Source organism: Rhinocladiella mackenziei (genome assembly GCF_000835555.1).
Source record: "Rhinocladiella mackenziei CBS 650.93 unplaced genomic scaffold supercont1.8, whole genome shotgun sequence".
In the NCBI taxonomy this organism is placed as follows: Eukaryota; Fungi; Ascomycota; class Eurotiomycetes; order Chaetothyriales; family Herpotrichiellaceae; genus Rhinocladiella; species Rhinocladiella mackenziei.
In genome coordinates, this window is record NW_013550597.1 from 1571413 (window position 1) to 1595590 (window position 24178).

The 24178-nt window shown below is 51.9% G+C and overlaps 7 protein-coding genes across 7 annotated transcripts; 3 read left to right on the forward strand and 4 right to left on the reverse strand.

Moving 5' to 3' along the window:
- Positions 1-1142: 1142 nt before the first annotated feature.
- Positions 1143-2559, forward strand: Z518_10177 (uncharacterized protein; the record flags this gene model as incomplete). Its single annotated transcript, XM_013412793.1, has 2 exons — positions 1143-1284; positions 1340-2559. 2 exons carry the CDS (start codon positions 1143-1145, stop codon positions 2557-2559), a joined length of 1362 nt encoding a protein of 453 aa, XP_013268247.1.
- A 1645-nt stretch (positions 2560-4204) lies between these two features.
- Z518_10178 (uncharacterized protein) lies at positions 4205-8652 on the reverse strand (the record flags this gene model as incomplete). The annotated part of the gene is made up of 9 exons (XM_013412794.1): positions 4205-5827; positions 5879-6051; positions 6106-6670; positions 6721-7402; positions 7457-8058; positions 8116-8170; positions 8224-8339; positions 8386-8463; positions 8518-8652. The coding sequence occupies 9 exons, from the start codon at positions 8650-8652 to the stop codon at positions 4205-4207; spliced, it is 4029 nt and encodes a 1342-aa protein (XP_013268248.1).
- Positions 8653-9132: 480 nt separating this feature from the next.
- Z518_10179 (uncharacterized protein) lies at positions 9133-10792 on the reverse strand (the record flags this gene model as incomplete). Its single annotated transcript, XM_013412795.1, has 2 exons — positions 9133-10578; positions 10631-10792. 2 exons carry the CDS (start codon positions 10790-10792, stop codon positions 9133-9135), a joined length of 1608 nt encoding a protein of 535 aa, XP_013268249.1.
- Positions 10793-12420: 1628 nt separating this feature from the next.
- On the reverse strand, positions 12421-14052 carry Z518_10180 (uncharacterized protein; the record flags this gene model as incomplete). The annotated part of the gene is made up of 2 exons (XM_013412796.1): positions 12421-12935; positions 13653-14052. The coding sequence occupies 2 exons, from the start codon at positions 14050-14052 to the stop codon at positions 12421-12423; spliced, it is 915 nt and encodes a 304-aa protein (XP_013268250.1).
- A 1615-nt stretch (positions 14053-15667) lies between these two features.
- Z518_10181 (uncharacterized protein) lies at positions 15668-17091 on the reverse strand (the record flags this gene model as incomplete). Its single annotated transcript, XM_013412797.1, has 5 exons — positions 15668-16154; positions 16210-16352; positions 16420-16677; positions 16754-16858; positions 16915-17091. The coding sequence occupies 5 exons, from the start codon at positions 17089-17091 to the stop codon at positions 15668-15670; spliced, it is 1170 nt and encodes a 389-aa protein (XP_013268251.1).
- A 2825-nt stretch (positions 17092-19916) lies between these two features.
- Z518_10182 (uncharacterized protein) lies at positions 19917-21815 on the forward strand (the record flags this gene model as incomplete). Its single annotated transcript, XM_013412798.1, has 7 exons — positions 19917-20057; positions 20108-20178; positions 20234-20347; positions 20406-20488; positions 20539-20583; positions 20641-21323; positions 21378-21815. The coding sequence occupies 7 exons, from the start codon at positions 19917-19919 to the stop codon at positions 21813-21815; spliced, it is 1575 nt and encodes a 524-aa protein (XP_013268252.1).
- A 1059-nt stretch (positions 21816-22874) lies between these two features.
- Positions 22875-23217, forward strand: Z518_10183 (uncharacterized protein; the record flags this gene model as incomplete). Its single annotated transcript, XM_013412799.1, has 2 exons — positions 22875-23087; positions 23149-23217. 2 exons carry the CDS (start codon positions 22875-22877, stop codon positions 23215-23217), a joined length of 282 nt encoding a protein of 93 aa, XP_013268253.1.
- Between the last annotated feature and the right edge of the window lie 961 nt (positions 23218-24178).

A 24178-nucleotide genomic window follows, 5' to 3' on the forward strand; every position in this document is an offset into this window, starting at 1 on the left:
GGCCGTTTAGACACGACACTATCGGGTAGGAAAAAGACGCAAGGGATTCTTTGTTTCCAAGTATTACTCTCCGTGGGACTCGATTTCCACGGGTCATAGTCGCTTTGCGAGACCAGGAGCACATTGATCCGGAACCCTCCTCTTCTCCCTGGTTGGGTGGCCCCGTTGCTCTCCCAACTCCCACCAATTACCTTGTGAAGGGTTCAAGCTGCCTGGTTTGGGCATTCTTCACCCATCCACTCATATTTTCCTTTTTCTCTCTGCCTCTGGTTCTTGCCAATCCTTCACCTTTACGAATCTTCCTTTTCTGACTCGCACCCACATTGTCCTCCCAGAAACGGGGCAGAGCGTCCCTCTCCACAAAATCTAAAATCTTTTTACCCCAGCTCGCACGGATACCAAGAAAGGTGGCTTCGTATTTGGCTTCCTTTTGCCGGAAAGCCATAGGAAAATAAAGGTCGACGCCGCCATGTCTAGGTTTGACCAGCTGACCACCCCATCCCTGACTCTTCCCGATCATGATCACCACCAGCCATCTGCCGTTTGCCAGTCCGATCGGCTGCCCTACCGAGGAGGCAGAGTATTCAGGGACCTCCTGCTCGCCAAATGATAGAGCTGAATAGTCAAATTGTCTCAGTGAGCCTCGCCATCGTCATAGGCAGGCCCGACGAAGAGGCCTGATCTCTAAATGCAACAGACGCGTTCCACGAGCCAACAGTCGTGATCAATGACCTTGTTCTATCATGAACGGCCAACCTCTTTAAGCGACATACATTGGTTAACGTGGTCTTGTAGCCGTGCTCACCCGATAACGGCCCATACATCGCACCAATTCTGTGGACAAAACTGAACCCTTGATGCGCGGTTGGACTCGCATCAGCATTCCGGGTGGCTCGTTGATAAGATCCAGCCAGCCTGACTTGACCAGTCTTGATTCTCATTAGTCCAAAGACCAAGAAGGAAGTCGAGACGCCATATGCGGGAACCCCCACTGTCACCATCCTGCCTAAGGGGTTTTGTTTCCTCCTCCAGGTCAACAAAACGTCTTATATACGACAGACTCTAAGAATGAAGCCCACTCTAGACTACTTGTCCATGGACGCTCCTCTTAGGTCAGCTTGAATCTGTCAGAAACCGTCGCCATGATTTATGGTCGCTTACAGGTAGCGGCCCTGCCCCCCTTTCCCCAACACAATAATGTCTGTCGACTCAGCGGTCGGCTGAGCGTGCTCGACGACTCCATAAAACAACGCTCCTTTGACACCGTACAATTATGTTTCAGAGGTCAGTCAGTCCGGGAAAACTTCCCCAAGCCAAGGTCTAAAACTTGAGACAACAGGGGTTATTACTTCGTCCGTGGGTTACAAGACCGGTCTCGAAGATATCATCACCTTGACCGACATCAAAACCCCTTCCGACTTCCGACCCTGTTCTTCAACCAGCCAGAATGACTCGCAAAAGGGCCGCCATGCCGATTTCTACTTTGAATTGCCCACCCATGCATCCACCAAGGACGGCACCTTGCGTTCTCTCCCTCTGTCGGCCACCATCTCCGTTAATACGAGCCCGGCCCCAAACACGGCCATGAACGACCGACCAGTCATCCGCGGCGAATGCGAAGTGTCTTACTGGGTCGAGGCGCAATTCCGCCTCGCAGGCAAGCAAGTCGGAATTCTGAGCAGACATGTACAAATCCCCTCACTTTACCCTTGTCTCCGAGCCTCGATTTCCAGAGGTCACCCGCTCACAATGCACGCCAAGCCCGATTTTCTCACCCGTTGTAAGTTTCAAAAGAATCCCGATCTTTCAATCACTCTGCACGAGCCAGAAATGATCATGGAATGGAGGACCACGACCGGAAAACGACACGTAAGCCTCCCCTTAGCCATAGCCATGGACATGCAGCAACAAACCTCGGATTGCAATTCGATCGACCCTCGGCAATCATTCCAATGCTCCGTGGAAGCGAAATGGGAAGTGAACTCACGTTTCTCCAATGTGCCGGTGCACTCGAACACGGAGAGGCTGAAGTGCTCCGACGTAGTGTACAAGACGACACTTGCCTCGTCGCAGAAGGCGAATGTCCTTTTCCGCCCCTTACCACATTACGATGGCAGCAGAGACTCTCGGAACCAGAACGCCAACAACCGGACAAGCTCAATCTCATACACCGCGACGTCACAAGTCGACCTCTCTGTCCCGAACGCGGTATCCCAACCTTCTCTGTACTGGGGCCTTCTGTCTAGAACCTACACGTTAGATCTATCCCTGCACTTTCACGGCGTCCAAGGCGCGCCCAATTACAATCTGCACCGTAAGATCCCATTGTCGGTGTTCACGTATGGGTCGAAAGCGGACGATGCCCAGAAAGATCAAGTCGTCGTGGACGTCGCTGAGGCAGACTCGGGCTCGGGCTCGGACTCGGAATCTGACGCCGACAACAATGTGGATGATCTGCTGGCTTCAAGAGCAGCGGACCGAGTACAAGAGCCAGTACGAGCCCAGGCACGGAGGCAAAGGACCGTGAATCGAACCCCCCCACCGCCGTATTTTCGATGATCGAGCTAGAATTGTGGCCCTGAGAAAATCAGCTCCATCACACGGCACACCCACACGCTACAGATCGACCTGGTCTGACCCTTTTCTCCACTGGAGAAGTGATATGGATGCTAAGCGTGATTACAACAGGTGTGACGCAGACAGCGCAAAATCCCACAGCCGAACGATCCAATTGACGCCGGATTATCACATCATCACGCTTCATCTCCGTTCAACAAGTCGTCCCGGCCGCCAGTCGGCCAGTCACGTGCCAGCATGATGTCTCGGAAAGAGATAGATATCGTTTCTCAATAAAACGACTGGCAGCGACTTAGAGTTTTGATCAACAATCTATCTCCGACGACACATATATATACCACGTGAATTAAAACGAAAACCGTCATCCTACGTGTTTAATCCGTGATCCTTATCGGGTTGTTATCCAACTTGGAAGGCTCCAGTCAGAAATTTTCTCGCGCGAGTTGGAGCGGCGCGGTCACAACCTCGGAGGACTCGCCTGGTACATAGGTTGTATATGTACGCGGGTTACCTATTTGGAAGCGGCCGAAGCCTAGGGGGTCCTTAACCCATAATTGGTGAAGGTATATGCGCCCCCTGCCGTGGCCGAACGGCTATGCATCCACCGATTTCATACACTCGGTGCATCCTCAATGCAGAGCGCTTCACGATGTCTTCACAGCCCCATGTCTGATGAAGAAAAAGGAGAAGGGCACCGTCTCGGCCTCGCTTACTTACCCTTAACTCTGACAGGCCAGAGCCAGAAGCGAAAACGTTCAGGCAGAACTTTTGCCGCGCCGGCGAGGAGGAACCTTGGCATCGTGTCATTCTTTCATTTGTACCCAGACAAATGCAGAGGTCAGTGGCCAGCCGATATTATGGATTGGGCGTGGGTCGGAATCTGGTGTGGTGTCATATATGGGGGTCATGCATGCTGCTTGATACCTGCACTTGGACTGGCGCCAAGTACGACCCGAAAGTATATATATGTCACATTGTCCCTCCCTAGGATGCAGATGTGCGTACTTCATCCAGTCAAACGGGGCCGGATGGTATCATCATACCCGATGCAGGGGGATGTGTTAACGTGTTGGCGGCAACGCTCGACGTATGTCGAAAGGTAAAGGCGCGAGGATGCAATTTCACAAAGAGGAGAGCCAGGATGTCCAGGCTCGGAGAACAGGCACGTTAGAGTCTGTCACGGTTAAGGGAATATAGAAGTGCATTCTGTCATCCCGGACATAGACATAGACATAGACGTAGATGGAGATGGAGAACGCAAGAGCGTGGATCGAAATGATTCTTTTCTTTATTGTATACTGCTTGAGAAATGTCTTTTATCTTCTTTTGAGCCGGGTTTGCTCGTCTCGGCTCTCACCCATCACTCCTTGCCTTGCAAATGTGTAAAGGGGTCAGCGAGGAGTGAGTGGGGTGTGTGAACCAGGGCCGACTGACGGGTCCATCTCGTTTCTTCTTCAGTCGTGTCTGTTCAGCGAGATTGGAGCGCATTGGACTTGATTGGATTAGGGGTTGAGAAGAGGATTGAAAGGAAAAAAAGGTTACAATCGAGCGGAGCGGAGCGGAGCAGCGTTAGAGCAAGAGAGTGATAAGCTAGCTAGCTGCTGGCGGAAATTATTGGGTCTCATCGTCAATGAATCGAGAGTGTCGAGTCGTCGCGACTATCGGCTATCGATCGAGTGCTTGTTCCTGGCACTGCACGTAACATAAACGTCAGCCTGAACCCCGGTGAAAGATACTTGATGCTTACCATTTGCCAATACGCGCCGCGCCTCCTCAACAACTCACCATGCGTGCCATGCTCAAGAATCCTCGAGCCACGACCGACTTCACTCTCGCCAAAGACGAAAATTACATCTGCCTTCTGGATGGTCGCTAGCCGATGCGCGACAGCAATCACCGTCATACTGCACTGACCGACCAGGCGCTCGATGGCGGCCTGGACGAGCTTTTCGGACTGCGAGTCCAGACTTGACGTGGCTTCGTCGAGGAGTAAGAGTCGAGGATTCCGCAGGAGTGCGCGGGCCAGGCAGAGTCGCTGCTTCTGGCCGCCGCTCAGCGAACTTTGCGCGTTGATGCCTAGGGCGGTCCCGTAGCCGTCGGGGAGGGAGATGATGAAGTCGTGGATCTCGGCATCTTTGCAGGCTTGTTCGATTGTGTCATCGGCGACTTCTGACGGGTTGAGTCCAAGAGTTAAATTCTCACGGATGGTCCCGTCGAAGAGTTTCGGTTCTTGCGCGACGAGAGACAGGGCGCGGCGGTAGGATGATATTTCGATCTCGCGGACATCTTGGTCATCGAATAGGATCATGCCGGATGTTGGCTGGTAAAAGCGCTCGAGAAGGGAAATCACAGTGGTCTTGCCGCAGCCGGATGGACCCACCAAGGCAATGAATTGTCCGCTTTCGATGGACAGATTGAGGTTGCGATAGATAGGAGCATCGCGCGTCGGGTATTGGAAAGCGACGGATTGGAATTCGATTTTGGCTCCGGCTTTCGTGTCGGTTGGCGGTAGACGGTGGCCTTTGCTCGTGATTTTCTCTCTCCCCATCACTTCGGCTCGAAGTCCGAGAATTCGATTCGCTGCCGCCGTGGCTTGGGCGATATTTGGTGCGACGCTGAAAAATTGGCCGGCACCTTGTGCTCCGAGGACAATGGCGATGTAGACGACGAAGTATTGGACTGGGTTGTATTCGCGAGAAGCTAAAAGTTGGCCTCCATACCAGAAAGTCAGAGCCATTCCACAGAGCTCAATGCTATCCGAGAGTGCAAAGACCAGAGAGGCATACGTGGCCTTGCGCGTTGATTTTCGGATCTGGTCTCGTAAGAGTTGAGAGTACTTGCGGATGATGGCATCTTCCATCGTCAACGATGCCACCGTTCGAAAGGCTCCAATCGCCTCGGTCGCAAATTGGGAGCTGTGCTCGAACACTTGAGCATTCCATTCCTCGAACTTCAATTCGAATTGGATGCGGACGGATGCGGCAATCCAAATAACCGGCATGACCGAGAAGAAAGTCACCAGGGTCAATTTCCAACCGAATGAGAAGGCAATGGCGACACTTCCGGTCATGTTGAATATGGACACTAGAGGAAATACTCCGTTCAGACCAAGTAGTTCCTGGAGCTGCTTGTAATCGGAGGACAGGCGAGACATCAAGGATCCGGATGCGTTGGCCTCGGCGTCAAAAAATGATACCGGGTTTCGCAAGATGTTTCGGAAGTTCTCACGTCGATATGTCGATGAGACATACTGTATCGGTCAGAGCAAGCACGAGAGACGTCCTCGGACGTTCTAACTTACAACAGAGAGATGGTTGGAGCCGAATCCCAGGTTGAAATAGCACGTACTTATGCACAGAGCGAGGACGAAGAACATCAAGGACCAGAAATCGCCTCGTTCCTTCAGCTTCTCTTCGGTGAATTGGAACACTTCAACCAATTTGGCAAAAATCCAGGCCTGCAGTGAAAAGGCGGCTGTTTTCCACAGTCAGTTCACGGAGGATTAGAGAGGAACGCATGACATCTTACAGCCCGCTCCCATCGCTCCGGCCACGATCAGCACATAAAGCTTCCAATGCTTTCGTTGTTCGTACAAAAATCGGCCAACCGAAGCAAAGAATCCTTTTTGCTCGTACGTAGGGATAGCATCTTCAGCATCCTTCTTCGTCGATCCGGTTGGTTCTTTCTGTTCCAAACTTTCGAGACAGGCAATTTCATCGTCTGCGGTCGGTGCCGGGGCCGATTCAGCCTCAAGCTGTTGAGCATGGACAAGGCCTGCATAGAGACCGTCAGGAATGGACAGAAGATGCTCGTGAGTCCCTTCTTCCATCTTGCGGCCGTCACGCATGACGATGATATGATCAGCTTGTCGGACGGTGGACAGTCGATGGGCGATCACGATCGTGGTTCGATTTCGAGAAACGCGGTCCAGCGCTTTCTGGACGATTCTTTCTCCTCGAACATCAATCGAACTGGTTGCTTCGTCCAAGATCAGAATGGCAGGTTCTCTGATGATACTCCGGGCAATCGCAAGACGTTGTCGTTGACCGCCACTCAGCTTAATGCCACTCTCCCCGACTTTGGTGGAGTATCCCTATGATTGGTTTAGGAGTTGTGAACTCGTTTTTGGATGGGGGCAATTACATCTGGAAGTTGGTCGATAAATTCGTCCGCGAAAGCTTCTTTGCAGGCTCTTTTCACCCGTTCTTTCTTGGCCGCTTCGTCTTCGTTCTCCCATGGCGTGCCCACCAGTCCGAAAGACACATTGTTGAAGACAGTGTCATTGAACAAGAACGGTTCCTGCTGGACAAGCCCGATTTGCGATCTCCACCATTTGAGGTGGATCTCCGTGATGTCACGACCTCCGATCGTGATCATGCCCTCGTTCGGGGTCGGAAGCTCTGGAGGATCATCCTTTTCGGGCGGCGAGTCGTGATTCGGCGGCTCCGTGTCCGGTTCGGTGGACTTGGCCGTCTCGGTCGTGGTCATTTTCAACTCATACCAACGCTCCAGCAACGCCACGATCGTACTCTTCCCCGAGCCCGATGGACCGACCAAAGCTGTCGTCTTGCCCTTGCGAATCCGCGCATTGAACCCCTTCAGAACTGGAACATTCGCCCGAGTGGGATACGAAAAGAACACGTCTTGGAGTTCAATATCGTCATGCGGGGAGACATCTGGCTCGATCAATCCTTCGTACGAGATGGTATCGGCATCAATCATCGAGAAAAATTCGGTGGATGTACTGATAGCTTTGGTTATGGCCATGACCGGCGTCACCACGGAACCTAAGACGCCGACGACGATCAAGACGGAAAAGAAGACACTGGGGATCCAGTTAGGAGAAACAGAGAGACGGCCACGCCGGCGATTGGCTCACGTGATGACGGTGCTGATGCTCCCAATATGACCCTCACGAAAAAGTTTGAGGCCAAACCAGAAAGCCAATGCGAAACTGCAGTACATGGCGAAAAACATCGGGGCCAGCTGCAGACCAATCTGGGGGGACATGGCAAGTCCATGCCTTTGTGAATCGTCAACGTGGGAGAAATACTTTTCGGTCAAAGTCGGTTCTGCGCCCAACGAGAAGACCGCTCGAATCGAGCTAAACACCTCTGCCGCTATTGATGCCGCCTTTTCATTTGCCTTTTCGACCTTTTGGAATCTTTTAAGGACAAATGGCGTGGTGATGCTGTAGACCACGAGCACGAAAAGCAATGCCGAACTCGTGACGAGGGTGAGCGCCCACGAATATCTGAAGGCGATGGCATAGGCGGCGATCGTGAGAGCCATGGAGCTCAATAGGGCGTGGAGTCTGTCCGAGATACTCATTTGGATGGTATTGGCGGAACTGGTCACAGTGTTGGCCACCGTCCCGGTGGATACCTCATCGAGCTTCTTGATCGGCTGGGCGAAGAGGGATGTGATGTAGGAGAGTCTGAGTTTGGCCGAGATGCGAAGTCCTGTCGTACGAAAGCAGAACTGTTCTTGTCATTTTCCTTCCCACGGCAACGCAACACGGTCCCTTCAGATGCTCACCATGGAAATATAGGTCAGGACGAATTTCCCAATGAAGAGATACACCAGGTAGAGTCTAGAATGTTTCATCAGTCCCTTCGATGCCGAAATCCAACGCTGAAGGCGTACGAGAATTGGTTCACCGTTGATTTGAATTCGCCCTCAGTCACGGAGCTGTTAGGTAGAAAGTAGTCATTGAAGTTGCCGACCAGGTGTCCAAAGACGATGTTCATTAACGGTAGTGCCTAGTTGATATCAGAGGTGTATTTTCATGATGCCCCCTCTGCGTACAGTGCCGGCACCAAGCGAAGCCGCCAGACCAACAAGAAGAGCAACCCCATCTGTGGTCGACCGATGAGAAAGGATTCGCTGTGAGGGTATATGAGTACGTCAGAGGGTATCGAAAAGGGAGGGGACTCTGACCCAGTAGTTGGTGACCGGAGCTTTTTCGATCTTGTCCTTTTCCGTCTCTTTGATGTCGATGGCCGTATCTTCAGCGACTCCATTCGCAGGACCTTTGGCCTCGACGGAGTGCGCGTGGTCCGCAGAAGCGCTCATGTTGGACCTGGGCGACTACGTTGAGGAACGCGTGGAGTCAAGGTGCTGGATAAGCCATATTTATCGTGAAACCGCAAGAACCACTGAGTCCAGTCATGAAGGGATATTATTCTGGTCGGCTGTGAATGATGCACCCCCCAACGTCCCCCACCAAAAAGCAAAAGTCCAAGGAGTTCGAGAGTCAAATGCTTACCGGGCGTTGCGTATTTCCCCGGATGGTTAGTGTGCAGGCCCACCTAGTCACATGCATGACTCACTGCCATTGTGACGAAAGGAAATACGAATACGGATACCGCCATTGGCTGTTTGTGGGGATTGTTTGATTGACGGAGCACTGGGATAATGTCTGAAACAGTGCTGCCTGGTTCGAGCGGTGGATGCCCCCTTAGCACTCGTAGGCGATGCTTGATATACCATACTACATTGCTTTGCCCAACACATTCCGCCGTCCAAATCCATTGCCAGAGGCCCCGTCATCCATCAATAAATATATGTAAACTCATCATTCTGACGATCCGTCAAATCCAAGAATGCGTTGTCACCCAATCTTTGGCCGCCTTCGGTCTCATCCATGGCAACATATTGGTCCTCCATCGAATGGTCTTTGATCACGGCTGTCTTGCCATTCTTGACTCTCTTTCTCGATTGGAGCTTATTGAGGAACATTAAATTGGCCAGCTGGATGAAGATGACCGCGACCATGGTCACGAAGATGGCCAAAACTTTGCGCAACCCCGGGTGATAGGCCGGCGCATCCTCCTTGCTGAAGAGCAGGGGTCCGATGATATTGCCCGAAGAGGAACCAGCATTGTACAGGGACATGATGACCGATTTCTTCGTACTGCCGGCCGTGTTTCCGACAATCCACGAGACAATGAGAGGATTGCCTCCGAAAAGGAAGGCCAGGAGGTAGTACGCCACCAAAAGGCCGGCGGTCTCGCCGGATGTGCGCGGCAGGACGTACAGCACGGCGAGACCGGCAATGACAGGAAGCATCAACGCAGCCAGGACGACGGACTTGACTTTGGCTTTTTGTGCGGCGTACGAGGCGAGAAGGATGACCAGCACTTGCATCACGCCAAATGGGATATTGAGCAACGAGGTCTTGTACTTGTCGAAGCCCACCCCCTTCAGAATGAGGGGACCGAAGGTGTTGGTCACGGCGGCGCCCACGTTGAGAAGGAGGGACAATCCAATCCAGAGGTACGTCTTGGGCTCCCATGCGAGTTCCGCGATGTGACGCCATTTGAATTCGCGGTTGCCCGTCCCGGTCTGATTGGCACGGAGACGTTCAATGGCCTGTGCCTTCTCGTGCTCGGTCAAGAAGCGAGCCGACGGAATATCATCGTCTAAGAACCACCACACAATGGGTGCGGAAACGATGGTGACCAGGCCGACAAACAGGAAAATGATTTGCCATTCGGCCAACACATCGGAAGGAATGTGCCCCAAGCCGTATGAGAGTGCGGATGCCGCGATCGTGGCCAGACCGTTGGTTCCATACCACGCCGCAACACGGATGGGTTGCTCTGCGCGACGATACCACTGACTGGTGATCACACTGAAGAGCGGAAGACACCCGGCTTCAAACAATCCCAAGAAAAAACGGGCGGCAATGAGAGAGCCGTAATTGTGGCACGCCGCCATGGCGGCTTGAGCAATTCCCCATCCCAAGCAGAGTGATGGCATCAAAGTTCGATGGGGAACCTTGACAATCAGGAACGACGAGAAGGGTTGCCAGGCGAGTTGGGCAATCGGCGCGATCGAGCCCACAAATGAGTATTGGTCGCCCGTGAGATGTGTGTCTTCCTGGAGACCGAAAACTGCGCCGTAGCCGAGAACGGATTTGTCGAGAATCTGGAGGAAATAGACCCAGACCAGGATGGTGAGGATGACCCGATCGGTCTTTCTTCTTATCCGTTTGTTCTGGATGGACGGATTAATATTCACATCGACATGTGGTCGGTGTTCCACGTACATCTTCCTCGGTGAGCTCAACTCGTTGATCTCCAACAATGGCGAGAGCTCGGTCGCCATGTTTCACGGAGACTCTCCGTTCGACGATCTCTTTGGAGACCGGCCCAGACTCCACATCTTCGTCGTGAGCCATTCGAACAGTCTTTTCGTCCAAGGCGGCCATGGGGAATGGAGAGGGAGATGACCGGAGATTCTCGCTTTGCCCTGTGTCTCGGGCGTAAGGCCAGTGGTCTACGTTGGAGAGAGAGATACGTCGGAGAGAGCTGGCGGACAGGACAGATTTTATACGGTTGGGGGAGCAGAAGCCGGAGCATCAGAAAGTTGATAAATAATGATGTGGGGTCTGGGCAAACATCATTCCACCTTCCAAATCAATTGAAACTGGATGGAATGCGAAGAGAAGCGTGGACATGGTATCCGGGTTTTGAAAAAGAGCAGGACCAGGGTTTTTTCGCGGGCCGGGTAATGAAAATGATAAGCCGTCGAGAGGCAAACTGACTTGGAGGTGGACATGATGCCGCCAGGAAAGTTGCAACCCCGCAAATGAACTGACTGATCGGCAATTGAAAAGGCTATTGACTCCCTCATAGCCTTTTTGGGCCGTTCAGTGCTTTGTATTTCTGCTTCCCCGCCGGCTGAATTTCAGCTCGCTTCCAATAGATGGTCAGTCCGAGTTTTAATCGGTTAAGCCCCCCTGGTAAAGACTTGGCACTGTGCCTGTTCTCTACCCGCGGTGCGCACTGAGTGGGGGTTGTCCGCCCATCCTCTCTTCCCCCACGACTTGCACTCTCAATTTCGCAGCTCTCGGTCAAAAATCCCATTTGGAATCCGAGGGTGCCTGATACCCTCCAGCTTTTATTTTTGATATATAGCCTCACGCCGTCTCCATATTTTTCAAGGTGTTCTCCGACCATACCCCGTTTCAACCGCGTCGAATCGGCCTTCCGTGGCGTATTTCAAACTTGTCGACATTGACCCTGAGCCCTTCTTTTCGGATTCTAGAAGCTGACTCTATCTAGACCACTCCATATTCTTTCGTCCACCTCAAATGCTGTCTCAAATGCCGTTGCCGAGCTCCTCATGTGCCGATCGTATCACCTCTATTCGACAATAAGGTTTCCTGGCGAACGCGGATCTAAGCGAGTCGACCTCGTTGGACCCATTCCCAATATCTGATCTTGTATGATCATTCAAACAAAGTGAATATGTGGAATTGCATACGAGTAATCGGTCCGTGAGTCACAGAATAGCAATAACCGTGCAGGTTGGCGTCCTGAGGTATGGCTGAACTCTATCACTCAGGGCCAGGTGAACGTATTCTGGCATGCTCAGATTGAGTCTCGTTCGGAGCACAGAAGGCTCGAATTTAAGACATTGATCCCCCCAGCGAAAAGAGCCTTGTGAGAACTTCATCCGGCGCCCAGGAGCTTCGTGGTGGAGATGTCTTCTTGATGCCTTATGTCAGTCTTAATGAGTCCAGATGCAGGTCCCCCTCATCAAATGCTAGTGGAGTATCGACATCTTAGACGGAGGGGGGATGAGATGATCATAACAGCTGATAGCGTGGATCAGGTGAGAATTGTACAGATCAAAGGGTGAGAGTCACCCAGGCAGCAATAGAAAGATTGAGCAGACGTACGGGAGAGAATGGGAAGGCTGTCTACCGCCCCCCGGGGGTCCGGTTGGACGGTCTCAAAAAGCCTTCAATACCCAAATTTTCCGCGAACCCGACATTTCCAATCAGGAGGATGGGTTTTCCTCTTTGCGCTAAAATCTCCCTTTCTTTTTTTTTTACCGTTCTTCATCCACTTTCTTCCCCTTCCAGACCCTTCTCTCCCACTCCTCCCAATCAAAGACTCCAGTGCCCTCCATCCACTCGCCCGGCGCTCTCTGTTCAACCACCACGCCCTCCTTGTCCTTGAAAAACACCAAGCCTCCCGGAGCCTTTCTCAGGGGATTCCCTTCTCCCTCGCCCGACCTGCCCACCGGTCCGATGTCGAACCCACAATTCTGGTAGAACCGCTCCTTTCCGTCCGCAGCTATCACGCTCGTTGCGATGCCTTCTTTGCGTGCTTGCTCCAACCCCCACGCCACCAGGGCACGACCGGCCCCTTGATTCTGATAAGCTGGATCTACGGCCAAGCATTCCAAATACCATGACTCGGCACGGGGACCGAGCCAAATATGGTCGAGGTAGTGGTATGATTGTTCGATGATGTCTTCGTCTGTGGGTGAGGCGGCGCGGTTGGGAGAGAAGAAGTTAAGGATACGCATGGAGACTGAAGTCAGGGGGCTCAGCAAGCGTCCTGTTTGTTGTTGGAAAGTCAGTCAGAGGTCTTTCAAGGACGGTCAAAGTCCCGAGGCTATGTTGAGAGGGAAGAATGGAAAAGTAGTCGAATACCAGGAGCACAGCTGATAGGTCAAGTAGACTATCAGGACGCTCGTCTCTCTCTCACAAGGCTGTAGTACGTTTCCCCCCACCCCCGGGGTTGGGGTGAGCCCAGTCCCGCCCGAAACACCATCGCCGAGTGCCATATTCGATCATTTAGCTGCATGACTTCGTTGGTCCACGTTTTATCCCGGAAGGGGTTTTCTCAATCAAGCTCTTGGTCGTTTCACCATCGGCAACGGAGACCTAGGCGACGAGAGAAGTTCACAAGCCTGTCCGCTGCATGTCGATGCGGAAGGTATTTTCTCGTTCTCGTGCGGTGCTTTCTGCATCCGGCACACCCTGAGGCGATGTCACTGGCTTCCCGCGGCAAGAACAAGCAAAGCTTGTGGTTGCAAAGCGACTAAGGGGGGCATTCGCTGACATGACTCTTGAGCCCTCCATCTAGAGGGCTTGAAGCCGACCGGATCGCCTGGACGCCATCTATTGTGTTCACCCAACCCGAAGAGCGTGTGAAGAAGGATGAACCGCAGGAAAACCCCCGCCGCACCCAAAAACAGAGAAGAAGGACGAGGGAGACGAGCGAGAAGTAAAGATTATGCAAAGAGAAACAAGAAATTTCAATCGCACTTACGCAAATCCCACCATGCGAGGTCCCAGCCCGCGGCATAGTTCTTCCTCCGACTAGGGCCAATACGACTCCAGTGCGCGAACCCGGTAATGATTTCCCTCTGCGTGGCTATCCCTGGGCTTGGATTACGACTATCATCGACATCTACAGTCTCGGTAGCCACGAGAAACACATCGTTCCACTTCCAGAAGTCGACCACGAACCGACGATACCAGTACTTGTCGACATCAAACGGGTATTTCGCGCGGTATGGGTGAATCAGACGGCCGAAGAGGACGTCGTCCCAGAAGGCGAGACGGCAGATGCGCGCAGCGCAGCGGAGGTCAGAGAACCGCGCGCGTCGAATGGTGAACGGACGAGATGTGGAAAGAGTTGGCACTGGTGCTGATGCTATAAGGGACATGCTTGCGGTGGGATACTGGTGTCAATCCTGCTTAGGGCTGACGCTTCCACCCTCCACGCCTTCGTGTGAGAATTGATGCCAGGAACCTGGATGTTTTCTCTGCTGACCGTCGGTGGAGTGCAGATGCAGAACGAAAACGAGGCTGCTGGGGACTTGAACTTAGAGGTTGTCGTTGGGCAGAGGGATCTGATGGGACGACAAACGCAGCTGGGTGACGTTGGGCATGGCGCTCCGTATTTGGAGAGGTCTTGGCTTCTTCCTCAATCACTTATCCGTGGGATGGTATTTGCTGATCTTGAGAAAGATCGAGTTTGTAGCTGGTGGGGCTGCTGCTGGAAGGAAGAAACAGTCCTCGTGACGATTCCCTTTTCCCAGGTGCAGACGCCTGGATCTTCTTGAACTTTCTAGGAAAATTTGTTGTTCGGTCGATGGCTAGCGCTACACCAAGTCCTCGTCAGCTACCTAGCTGTCTCAGGGAACGGGGATAAATTCTCTTGATCGCGCCAGTAAACCGTTTCAAATCTCTCTCACGTTTGGCTTGCTCTTTCTCTGCAGACTGAATATGACTAACTCCGATTTAACAGAGACGAAAAAGCACGTGCCAAACGGGGCATAATTTCGCAACCCCTGATCCTTGCCCGACTATGCCTTGTGTATGCGCGTAAAAGAGGCGACGGGGGGTTTGGGGTAAAAGCTCAGCCTTAGGGCCGCAGTGAGACACTGTGGCGTGGTTGGTGAGTTTGATTTGGAACAAAATCATTTATCAACCTTGAACCTCGCAAACATCCTCCTACTTGCTTGGCCCCGTGCACAGCAACAGTGACGAGACGAGTGATGCAATGCTGAGAAGCTGTGATGGTGATGAACCTGGCAAAGTGTGACAACCATGACAACGAGACACTGAGAAGTAAAAATCTAGGCAGCATCGATGTGCTTTCCCCACGCTAACAGTTGTCATTTTTGTTTCCCAAAAAAAGAAAAAAAAGGAAAAGAAACAAGCTCTTGTATCGTCTAGGTCAAGTCCAGCATGGCGACGATCTGATGGCCCATCGCTTCCAAGTTCCCGGCGGGGGCAAGATTATTGCCAATCCAACCGTCTCTTGGACTCGACGGCGCGCCAGATCCAGTTAGGAGGGGAGCCTAACACCCGTCAGGTAAACAGTCTCTTCGGGCCCAGAGCATCAGGGGAATCCAGGTGCCGATGAACGCCGCCCAATATCTCGAGTCGACTGAGGTGGACATTGGATATGATGGATAGAAACGAGAGTGAGCGAACAAGGCCGAAAACAGCGACCCTTGCCCGTCGCGAGTGGGAAAATTCTCATCGCCATTGCTTCAAGGAGCAGTGTGTTTTCCTTCCCATTCGTATATGTGCCGCGGACTGATAATACTGTATGTGTCTAAGATATACCAGATATTTCATTCACCTGGCCCAGTCTTGTAAAGGTTTTTCCCCCTTGTCGGTTTTCGATCCTGATCTTATTCAAACGACGCCACATACTCTAAGTCCCGTGTATACCTGTAGTGCAGCACGCCCCAACGTTAGATCCTCTAGTAAATACCGAGTTCGTAGGTTGGATGGTCCACGATCATCCGCCCAACAGACAGATAAATCTTAAACCGCACGTGGCTCGGTCTCATAGTGGACTTTCCACTGGACATCCTTGCGAATGATGTGATCTTGACTCCCTCCACTCTCGATGGACTCTTGATCCCTTGCCGTGGCCGTAGTGACGGTGTTACCATGGCGCATTTGTTGAGGCAGCGTCGCCTGTCCTTCGATATCATTGTACGACCTATTGGCAGATCTGGACTTGGAGGTACCCTTTCCCTGGACGGATCCAAGCTCATATCCACCACCGTTGCTCCGACCATAACGTCCCGAACCGTACAATTGCGTGGTTGAGGGGTCGAGTCGGATGCCAAAGCCGCTGCTGAAGCTCTTGACGAAGGACTTGAGGTTCGGAATGGTGGCGGAGATCAGGGACCAGCAGAGTTGCACTTGTTGGAGGACGAGGACAGGGACCAGTGCGATGCCCGGATTGCTGGAGTTGGTGTAGTCGGAGACAAATTTGAGGTGGACGATAGATACCGCCGCCACACTGCGAACGTGAGAAGCCTGTGGCAGAGCAAAAAAATTGAGGGGGCAATACTTACGGCAAACGGAACGCAAAGGCGAGGATAACCTGCAATTTCAGCGCAAAGGCCAGTTGAACGGGCAGGACATTGAAAGTCGAGATGAGCACCAGGATACATTCTGTAGCCACGTCGAATGCGGTGATTAGTTGCCAGCGCAGAAACTGTGTGAACGCACCGATTAATCCATCTTTCTCATATTCCGCCGATGTCGTCGGTGGAGGTGCCTACCTGGTGTGAACATTGTGCATCATCAACGCGAATGAAATATGCCACGGAACAATTGAGTGAAAGGGCCACGACGGACAAAATCCCCCACAGAGCCATTGCAGCAAGAATGGCTAAGCAGGTCCAATAGAGGATTTGCGAACGAGTGTGGCTTTGCGCTTTAGGTCCGCTCAAATTAAACAGTCTCATCATCAGGCAGAGGGTTGATGCTTTGGCCGCCGCGGCGGAGAGAATGAAGAGTATTTGACCGGCGAAGGCGGCCTGGACACACAGATAACAGAATCAACACACACACACACACATGACATAGGTTGCTGGGGGCGCGGTGCTTCCTTACTTTGCTCGCCATTTCCAACTCACTTTCTCGAAGAAGATCTTGTGTTTTACCCAAGCCATGGTCGAGGCCAATGATCACGGCCACAACTTCTCCGACCTGAATTGTCTAGATATACGATTAGTGGTGGGGACTTGGGCATGAATGGGGTCTATTTGACTGACGGTCGCGGCGAACGCCAAATAATCGTCCACTCCGTACATTTTCCATCGCAAATGGCCTCTCAATGCCAAAGTGATGACCGAATAGACTAGGCAGAGGAGAGCGGCGATCCAAACAGACCCAGCATGATCATCTGGGGTGATGGGAGAGAAGCGATTTTCATCCAGAACGCTCGTCATGTTGAACTTCTGATGACGGTGAACGAACGTGAAGAACAACCGGAAGAGGATACAAGATATGGGGATGTAGATGTGGACGTGGCTATGGATAGACTGCTAGACAGCAGATCGAGGTCCGTGATGTCGATCAACTAGGATAGTCGGATTGGGGACCCTACACGGTCTTCCCCCATGTCTTTGCAGATGAATCTGACAGGGAACTGCGTCAAACCCAGGCAAGGCGCCGTTACCCCCTCGAAATTCGAAATTTGGCTTCCGTTTGTTTCACAGGACAGAGTTCAGAAGCCCAAATATGGATGGATGGATCGGACAGAAAGTTTGTCCTTGTCCTATCCAGGAAGAGGTTCACCCTAAAAGCATCGTCCCCGGCACCCAGGGTCGGAACTTGAATTGTGTGGCTTCTCGATGATACACTTGGCACGGCAATTCGTTGAAGCAAGAACAAGCCGTCCGGTCTTTTTCGAAGCAACCACAACGGTAAGGGAAATCAATGCCCGCCGTAGTTTCCTGTGAAGAGAGAAAAGGATGCAAACTGCCAGACACCTTTCAGGAAGCGAAGTGACAGACAAACTTAGTGGACGCCCACAGCAATGGCTTTGTCGATCACTTTATTGAAAAAAAATGCCATACGGACTTCCGATAGGCACATTCTGTAGAGAAGGTTGGCCGAATCAGACTTCCTAACGAAAGTTGCAGAATATCTGGATCAGCTGCCAGTGATGGTTTTTTGCGCTCCTTGGACCCTGAACGGTGTCATCTACCAAGTTGACAGATGTCGACCGGACGCTGCCCGTAGCAAAACCCTTCAGCTGGGGAGTGGATGACAGCCGTGAAAAGTGTGGCATGATATCTTGCCCGTTGAAGATGTTGTTAGAGGGTGCGTACGGGCTCGGCCAGCCTGCAGTAGCGTGGAGTGTGTAGTGGCAAGGGTCCATTAGCGTCATCACAGAAGCATATCCCTTAAGAATGAAAGCCTCTTGGATAGTCGCCCTTTTTGCTTGTGTCAATTGATACGGGAAATATCTAACGCCGCTTCCTCAAAGGCTCAGGGGAGACAGTTGACAAGATACATTTTGCCAGTTGATTCGACGCCGCTTACGCAAATACGTCCGGAGGAATCATCGCTTCTTCGGGGTTTCGATGCAGATAACTGGCTCTCTGGATCGCGCAGGGTCCGAAGCCACTCTCCAGGAGAGATTTGAAACTGGATTCTGGATGGTTGAATGGTCTATGGCCTTTCCGGGTTAGACGTGCAGCAAACACTGGTACCAACTCGATAACTCCGGATATGGTCGTGGATCCGGCTTCTTGGATTCAGATCCTCTTGCGGGCCGCAAGGTTGACAGGGAGAGGTGCGGAATTCCATGTCCAAAGAACCCCCCTGAATAGACCCGACTCCTTGAGAAAAAGTTTGGACCTGTCTGGAGAAGGTAGATAGAGGAGAATAGGGTTGCAACAAACTCGGGAGTCTCGAGAACATGTGCCATGCAAGGACATGATTCGTGCCTGGATGCACCAGGGAACGGTGAACCACGAACCCCTTCCCCCCGCGCAGACGCAGATCCACTCCCGTCTTTCGGCGAGTGAACCGCCAGCGAATCTCGCTCGGTGCCGAACGGAAGTCCAGGTTTTCCCCTCGACCCCCTTGTTCCAACTCTTTCATCCCATGTCCTTTTCTTTTTCTCCCTTCGGCTGCTTGCGTCTGTCACATCAGTAGTGCCAAAAATGCCCAGGACGAGTCTGCGGGCTGTGAAAATGCCTCCGTACCAAGGCCCTTATCAGCAACCCCCAGTCCGTCGTCGATGAACGGAGTACGTTTTGGTATTAGCTAGCGCAATTGACAGCCTTTGTCGCAATGCTCCTTCGTCTATTCTGCTAACTTAGCGGTGCAGGGAGGTCTCTTCCATCCTCGCGAAAATCCTGGCGATGAAAAACAACACACACCTCTTGACGTTTCCTCCCTTGACTCAGACTTTGTTCGATTTGCTTATCACATTCTCCTACGTCTTTCACCAACTCCTGAATGCTTGACACGATCCCCCCAGTCGTGTGGCCCCTTGATGTTGCGCTGGTTGGACGACCTGTTGATACAGCGTTTCTCACGACCGCACTCGAGGCTTGCCACATCCATCCAAGAGATCCACTTTGTCACTAGCGTCAGTCTCCCCCGGCTTGATGTAAAGTGGGACCTATGGCCAAACCATCCTCATATATGCCAGGACAAAAGCCACCTCATCCAAACCACTCCTCTATTGGATCGCCTTTGCCAGCATTGGTTGGCCAAGTTGACAAGGTCTCTTCTCGCGCCGGAGAGGCGTGAGAAAGCTGTCCGACCGGCGTGCTTAGACTCGCGACGCCAAACCTGCGGCATCTCTTCCTCCGATGCAAGACTTGTCTTTGGTATTTTGACCATGTGCTCCAGAAAGCATGCTTGACACTTGACGGATCCATGCTTAATGGCCCTATTGATACCTTGAATTGGGCTTGCATTGGTCGTGTATCCAGGAGCTATGGATCCAGTCCCCTCGGTCGAAGTGAGTACCTTCGCTTAGGCTATCCTGGTGCTGGTGAAGATCTGCAATTTGGGAGAACTACATGGATATTGGTTGACACATGGCAGTCGTTTCCTCTCTTCATTTCCTCAAGTTCCTGGCAGATTTTTCTCCCTTTTCGCTGTAGGCACAGGCTGATCTTTTTGCTTTCAGGCACCTCAGTGACGACGCTTTCTCTCCTCTAACCTTCGCGCCGTGCTTTCTGTTGGTCATCTAGTTCTTGTCCCTATCGCTTCCTCTTCCAGGGGAGCATCGAGCTCTGAGTTACTCCGGATGGCCGAACCAAAGAACGCTGGGATTGTTACATCCCAAGTCGACATCGAAATATCGAATGAAAATGTTTCGGCAGAAAAGAAAGGTACCTCCAATGATCAACGAGATATGTATCGCATGGGCAAGGCCCAGGAGTTGAGAGTGAGCGGGACCCAGAACATCAAAGGACCAACCGTGGCTGACAATCTCAGCGAAATTTCCGTTTCGTCTCCATTTTTGGCTTTTCCATGATTCTGATGGCCAGTTGGGAAACAATGTTAGGGTCAGTTGCGACCGACTCTGAATAGCGTCAGGAGCGCCCGTTGATGGATGAATAGCACATCGATTATTGGTTTGATCAATGGCGGCACTGCAGGCATGATCTGGCTGTATCTCGTCGCGTGGATTGGTTTTCTGGCTGTCAACACATCCATGGCGGAAATGGGTTCCATGTATGTCCTCTCCATGTGACAACTTTGTCGTTGGGCTTGGGGTAACAAAGCCGTTCAGGGCTCCGACATCTGGCGGTCAATATCATTGGGTTTCCGAGTTTGCGCCAAGGACATACCAAAAATTTATCAGCTTCATCGTCGGTGAGCAGAACGAATTCACCGACGTTGATATTTGTCTGACAATTTGCCAGGCTGGCTTTGCGTCCTCGGATGGCAAACGGGTGCTGCCAATACCGGTAAGAAGAATGGCTTTCTCCAAATTTTCCTTGACCCGAGGGCTAACGAGAATGTAGCCTTTCTGGCGGGCACTCAAATCCAGGGGTTGGTGGTTTTGAATTACCCCGACTATGTTCCGGAACGGTGGCATGGTACCTTGTTGACCTTCGCCGTGGCCTCATTCTCCGTCTTCTTTAACACCTTCCTCGTGAAAAAGCTACCCTTGGTAGAAGGAATTGTGCTTATTGTGCACATTTTCGGCTTCTTCGGTGTTCTGATCACCCTCTGGGTGTTGGGTCCTCGAGGCAATGCTCATGATGTGTTTACGCAATTCAACAACTACGGTGGCTGGAGCAGCAATGGTCTCTCTGCATTGGTGGGTATCCTGGCGGTCATGATCCCTCTGCTCGGCGCCGATGGAGCGGTTCACATGTCTGAAGAACTTCGGGATGCCTCCAAAGTGCTACCGCGAAGCATGATATGGACCACGGTCTTTAACGGTGGCATGGGCTGGATCATTCTCATCACCTTCTGTTTCACTCTGGGAAACCTCGACGATGTCATCAGTTCACCCACCGGACAGCCCTATGTCGCCGTATTCTATAACGCCACCCAGTCATATGCAGGCGCATCGGTGCTTTCTGCGCTTGTCATCTTCATGGCTATGTTTTGCAACCTATCCATCACGGCGACTGCATCTCGTCAACTCTGGTCATTCGCTCGTGACCAGGGTATTCCAGGAGCCGCCTGGTTTGCCTATGTACACATGTCGTTCTCCTGTTTTGAGAATTTATTGAACTGACCACTTTCACAGGTACGACCGGGTTGGGATGTTCCAATGAACAGTATCGTCGTGTCGTTTGTCGTCTCCTGCCTCTTGTCTCTGATCAATATCGGGTCGACGATCGCCCTCAACAACATCACCTCACTGTCTCTCGTCGCCATTCTCTCCTCGTACATCGTCTCCATTGGTTGCATCTTCTGGAAGCGACTGACCAATCAGCCACTTCTGCCGGCCAAATTCACCTTTTCTCGACCCATCGGCCTTTTCTTAAACGGGTTCAGCCTGATGTTCCTCACTTTCGCTTTTATCTTCGCCTTCTTCCCCGGAAATCCCGATCCGACCGTTGAGGAGATGAATTGGGCCTGTTTGATTTATGGTGCGGTGTTGATCTTCGCTGTTATCCATTACTTCGTGAAGGCTCGACATGTCTATGACGGTCCGGTGGAATATGTGCGAAAATTGGTTTAGATCAGATGCTCTACCTGCATTTTGAAGACGTTACTTTGCTTTGGAAGAGGGAGTTTTGAGTCTGGCTTTGAGCCGAGGCACCAAACACTCTCTAAACGGGTTCATAAGTCGAACATCATGCCTTAACAGTCGAAAATGGTCGATTCGAGGGACCTGAAGAGCTGTGAGATATAGATTCCTACCAACGAATGTATTCTGTCAAAGCCACATCGATCTCATGAACTGTCACGTCCGTAGATGCGTTCCCTCACGAGACGTTGCGGTGTCTGGTGACAAGTTTTTCGGCATTCAGTAGGGCAGACTCTCCCTAATATGCGATCCAAGGATCCTGGAGATGGCAAAAGCCGCCTCGTCAACCAATCATGTGAGGCCGGAGACGAGGAGTATTCTGCCTTGTTCCCCCCCCCCCCCCCCCCCCTCACCTTGGATCAGTCGTATATTTCCCTGAGGAGGGATGTGAAGACTTTGTCTTCCATTTCCTCTCTTCACATCCATCAGAGATGAGACGGGGGAACAGGAGCCGGTTACATTGAGTCATATCTCATTGTTTTAGTTCTGTCCTACCTGGCGGCTTCGTGGATCGATCTTGTGGAACTGGTTAGAATGCGCCATGGCGCTGGGTCTTCACATTTCCCCAATTTGGAAGCAGCCACGACGACTCGTATCATATCCCACGATCTCGGGGTTCAATGTTCAAGCTCCCAGGATGAACTGACGTGATTCGTCCGTGGCGCCTTGTCGGTCACGACCATTTGCGAGGAGAGTTTCTTCCAAACTACCAACTGCCTATTTATGGAGAGCCAAGATTGAAATTCCATGGAGAGCTGCGGTGTGCTCGGGTCTGAAACGTGTGAACGGTCAGGGACGGAAGAGGGATACAAGAACTTGGGTATTCAGTTTCAGTCGGTTCTCGATTTTTCATTTGTTCCCTCCCGGTGATTCCAGCTTCTTTCTCTCCTCTTGTTACTTCAACTCCTCTCACGGTAATCGAAAAACCCTCTCAAGAAATACTGATCATTCAAAGTAGAGTCATAGCTCCTCACGCCGGGAATAGTGTCAATGAGCACCACCTCTTCCTCAGTCAGCCTCGACTTCAGCACATTTTCCAACGTGATTGACGGCAAGCTCTCGTCTACTGGCAAGAAAGAGTTCAAGGTTTGGGCCAGAATACCATGCGCGGAGAGGCAAAATCCCATGCAAGTATTCGCGGACGCCATGGCAAAAGTGGAGGATGGATTCGCACAGACGTTGACGCAAGAGCAAGGAAAGCAGGTGAGTTTGGTATTTGAACAGATTCTGGTACCCTCGACAAACTGACATTCTTTTGATTTAGCAGATTCATTTCGCAATCTTCGAAATGGACTTCACCGTTTACACCCGACGGCGGGCTGAAAGTGGCTGAGTTGGCTCAGAAATTCCCCCTTCCCTGATGTTGTGTAGGCCCTCAGCGGAGACGACAACCTAGCCATACATGGTTGACAACACATCTTAGCAAGAGGGTCGTGGAGGGTGTGAGCAAGACGTTGAAATATGTCACTCGGGAGCTGTAGGTTCTCTTTGGTGGATCTAGAGATTGTTCATGGTGGACTGACTTCGGCTGTCGTCCGCAAATGATGTGAAGTGGTACCACAAGTGAATTTCCCATTAAAAGAGAGAATCAATCTTTGCTAAATCAAATGGCAGAGTGCAACACTCGCCTTCCTGAATTCCGGCCCGGTAGATCCTTACCTCCCAGTATTGTGGACGATCAACAGGCTTATTCAATATATCTAGATCTGGCTCGCCCCTCAAACGCGTCTTCGTCCACGAGATCGATAAGGAGGAGTCGAATGAGGTTGTGGGAGGACCAATCCAGATGGGCCGGTATTTTATCATACCGACCATCATCGATCGACCCTAGGAGGATTCGAGGCTACTGGTGGAGGAGCCATATGGTGGGTTTTCGGCGCTCTGCGGATTTGGTTCCATGGCTGGCCAGGCCATTCATCTGGTCCAATCATGTCACTCCTCATCTTCAGCACTGATATGAAGAAGCCATCGACAAAGCCGAACATACCAACTACGGCCTGGCCGCATCGGTCCGGTGAGGCAGCATCGAGTGCGCTACAGCCATCGCAGTGCCACTCGAGTTGGATCCCAGGGCACCATTCGGTGGGCACAAGGAAAATGGTACCAGAACTGAATGTGGGATGTGCACACTGCAGTTGTTTCGCCATTTGCAGACTTCGTATCTGAAGAAGTGACGAGGCTGGTAATCGGCCGTCAGGACATGTTGGAGGTGAGGGAGCCGGGCTACGAGGGACATGTGGAACCAATTGCAGGTGATGGGAATATGATATTACAGTGCTGGGAATCCTGAAGCT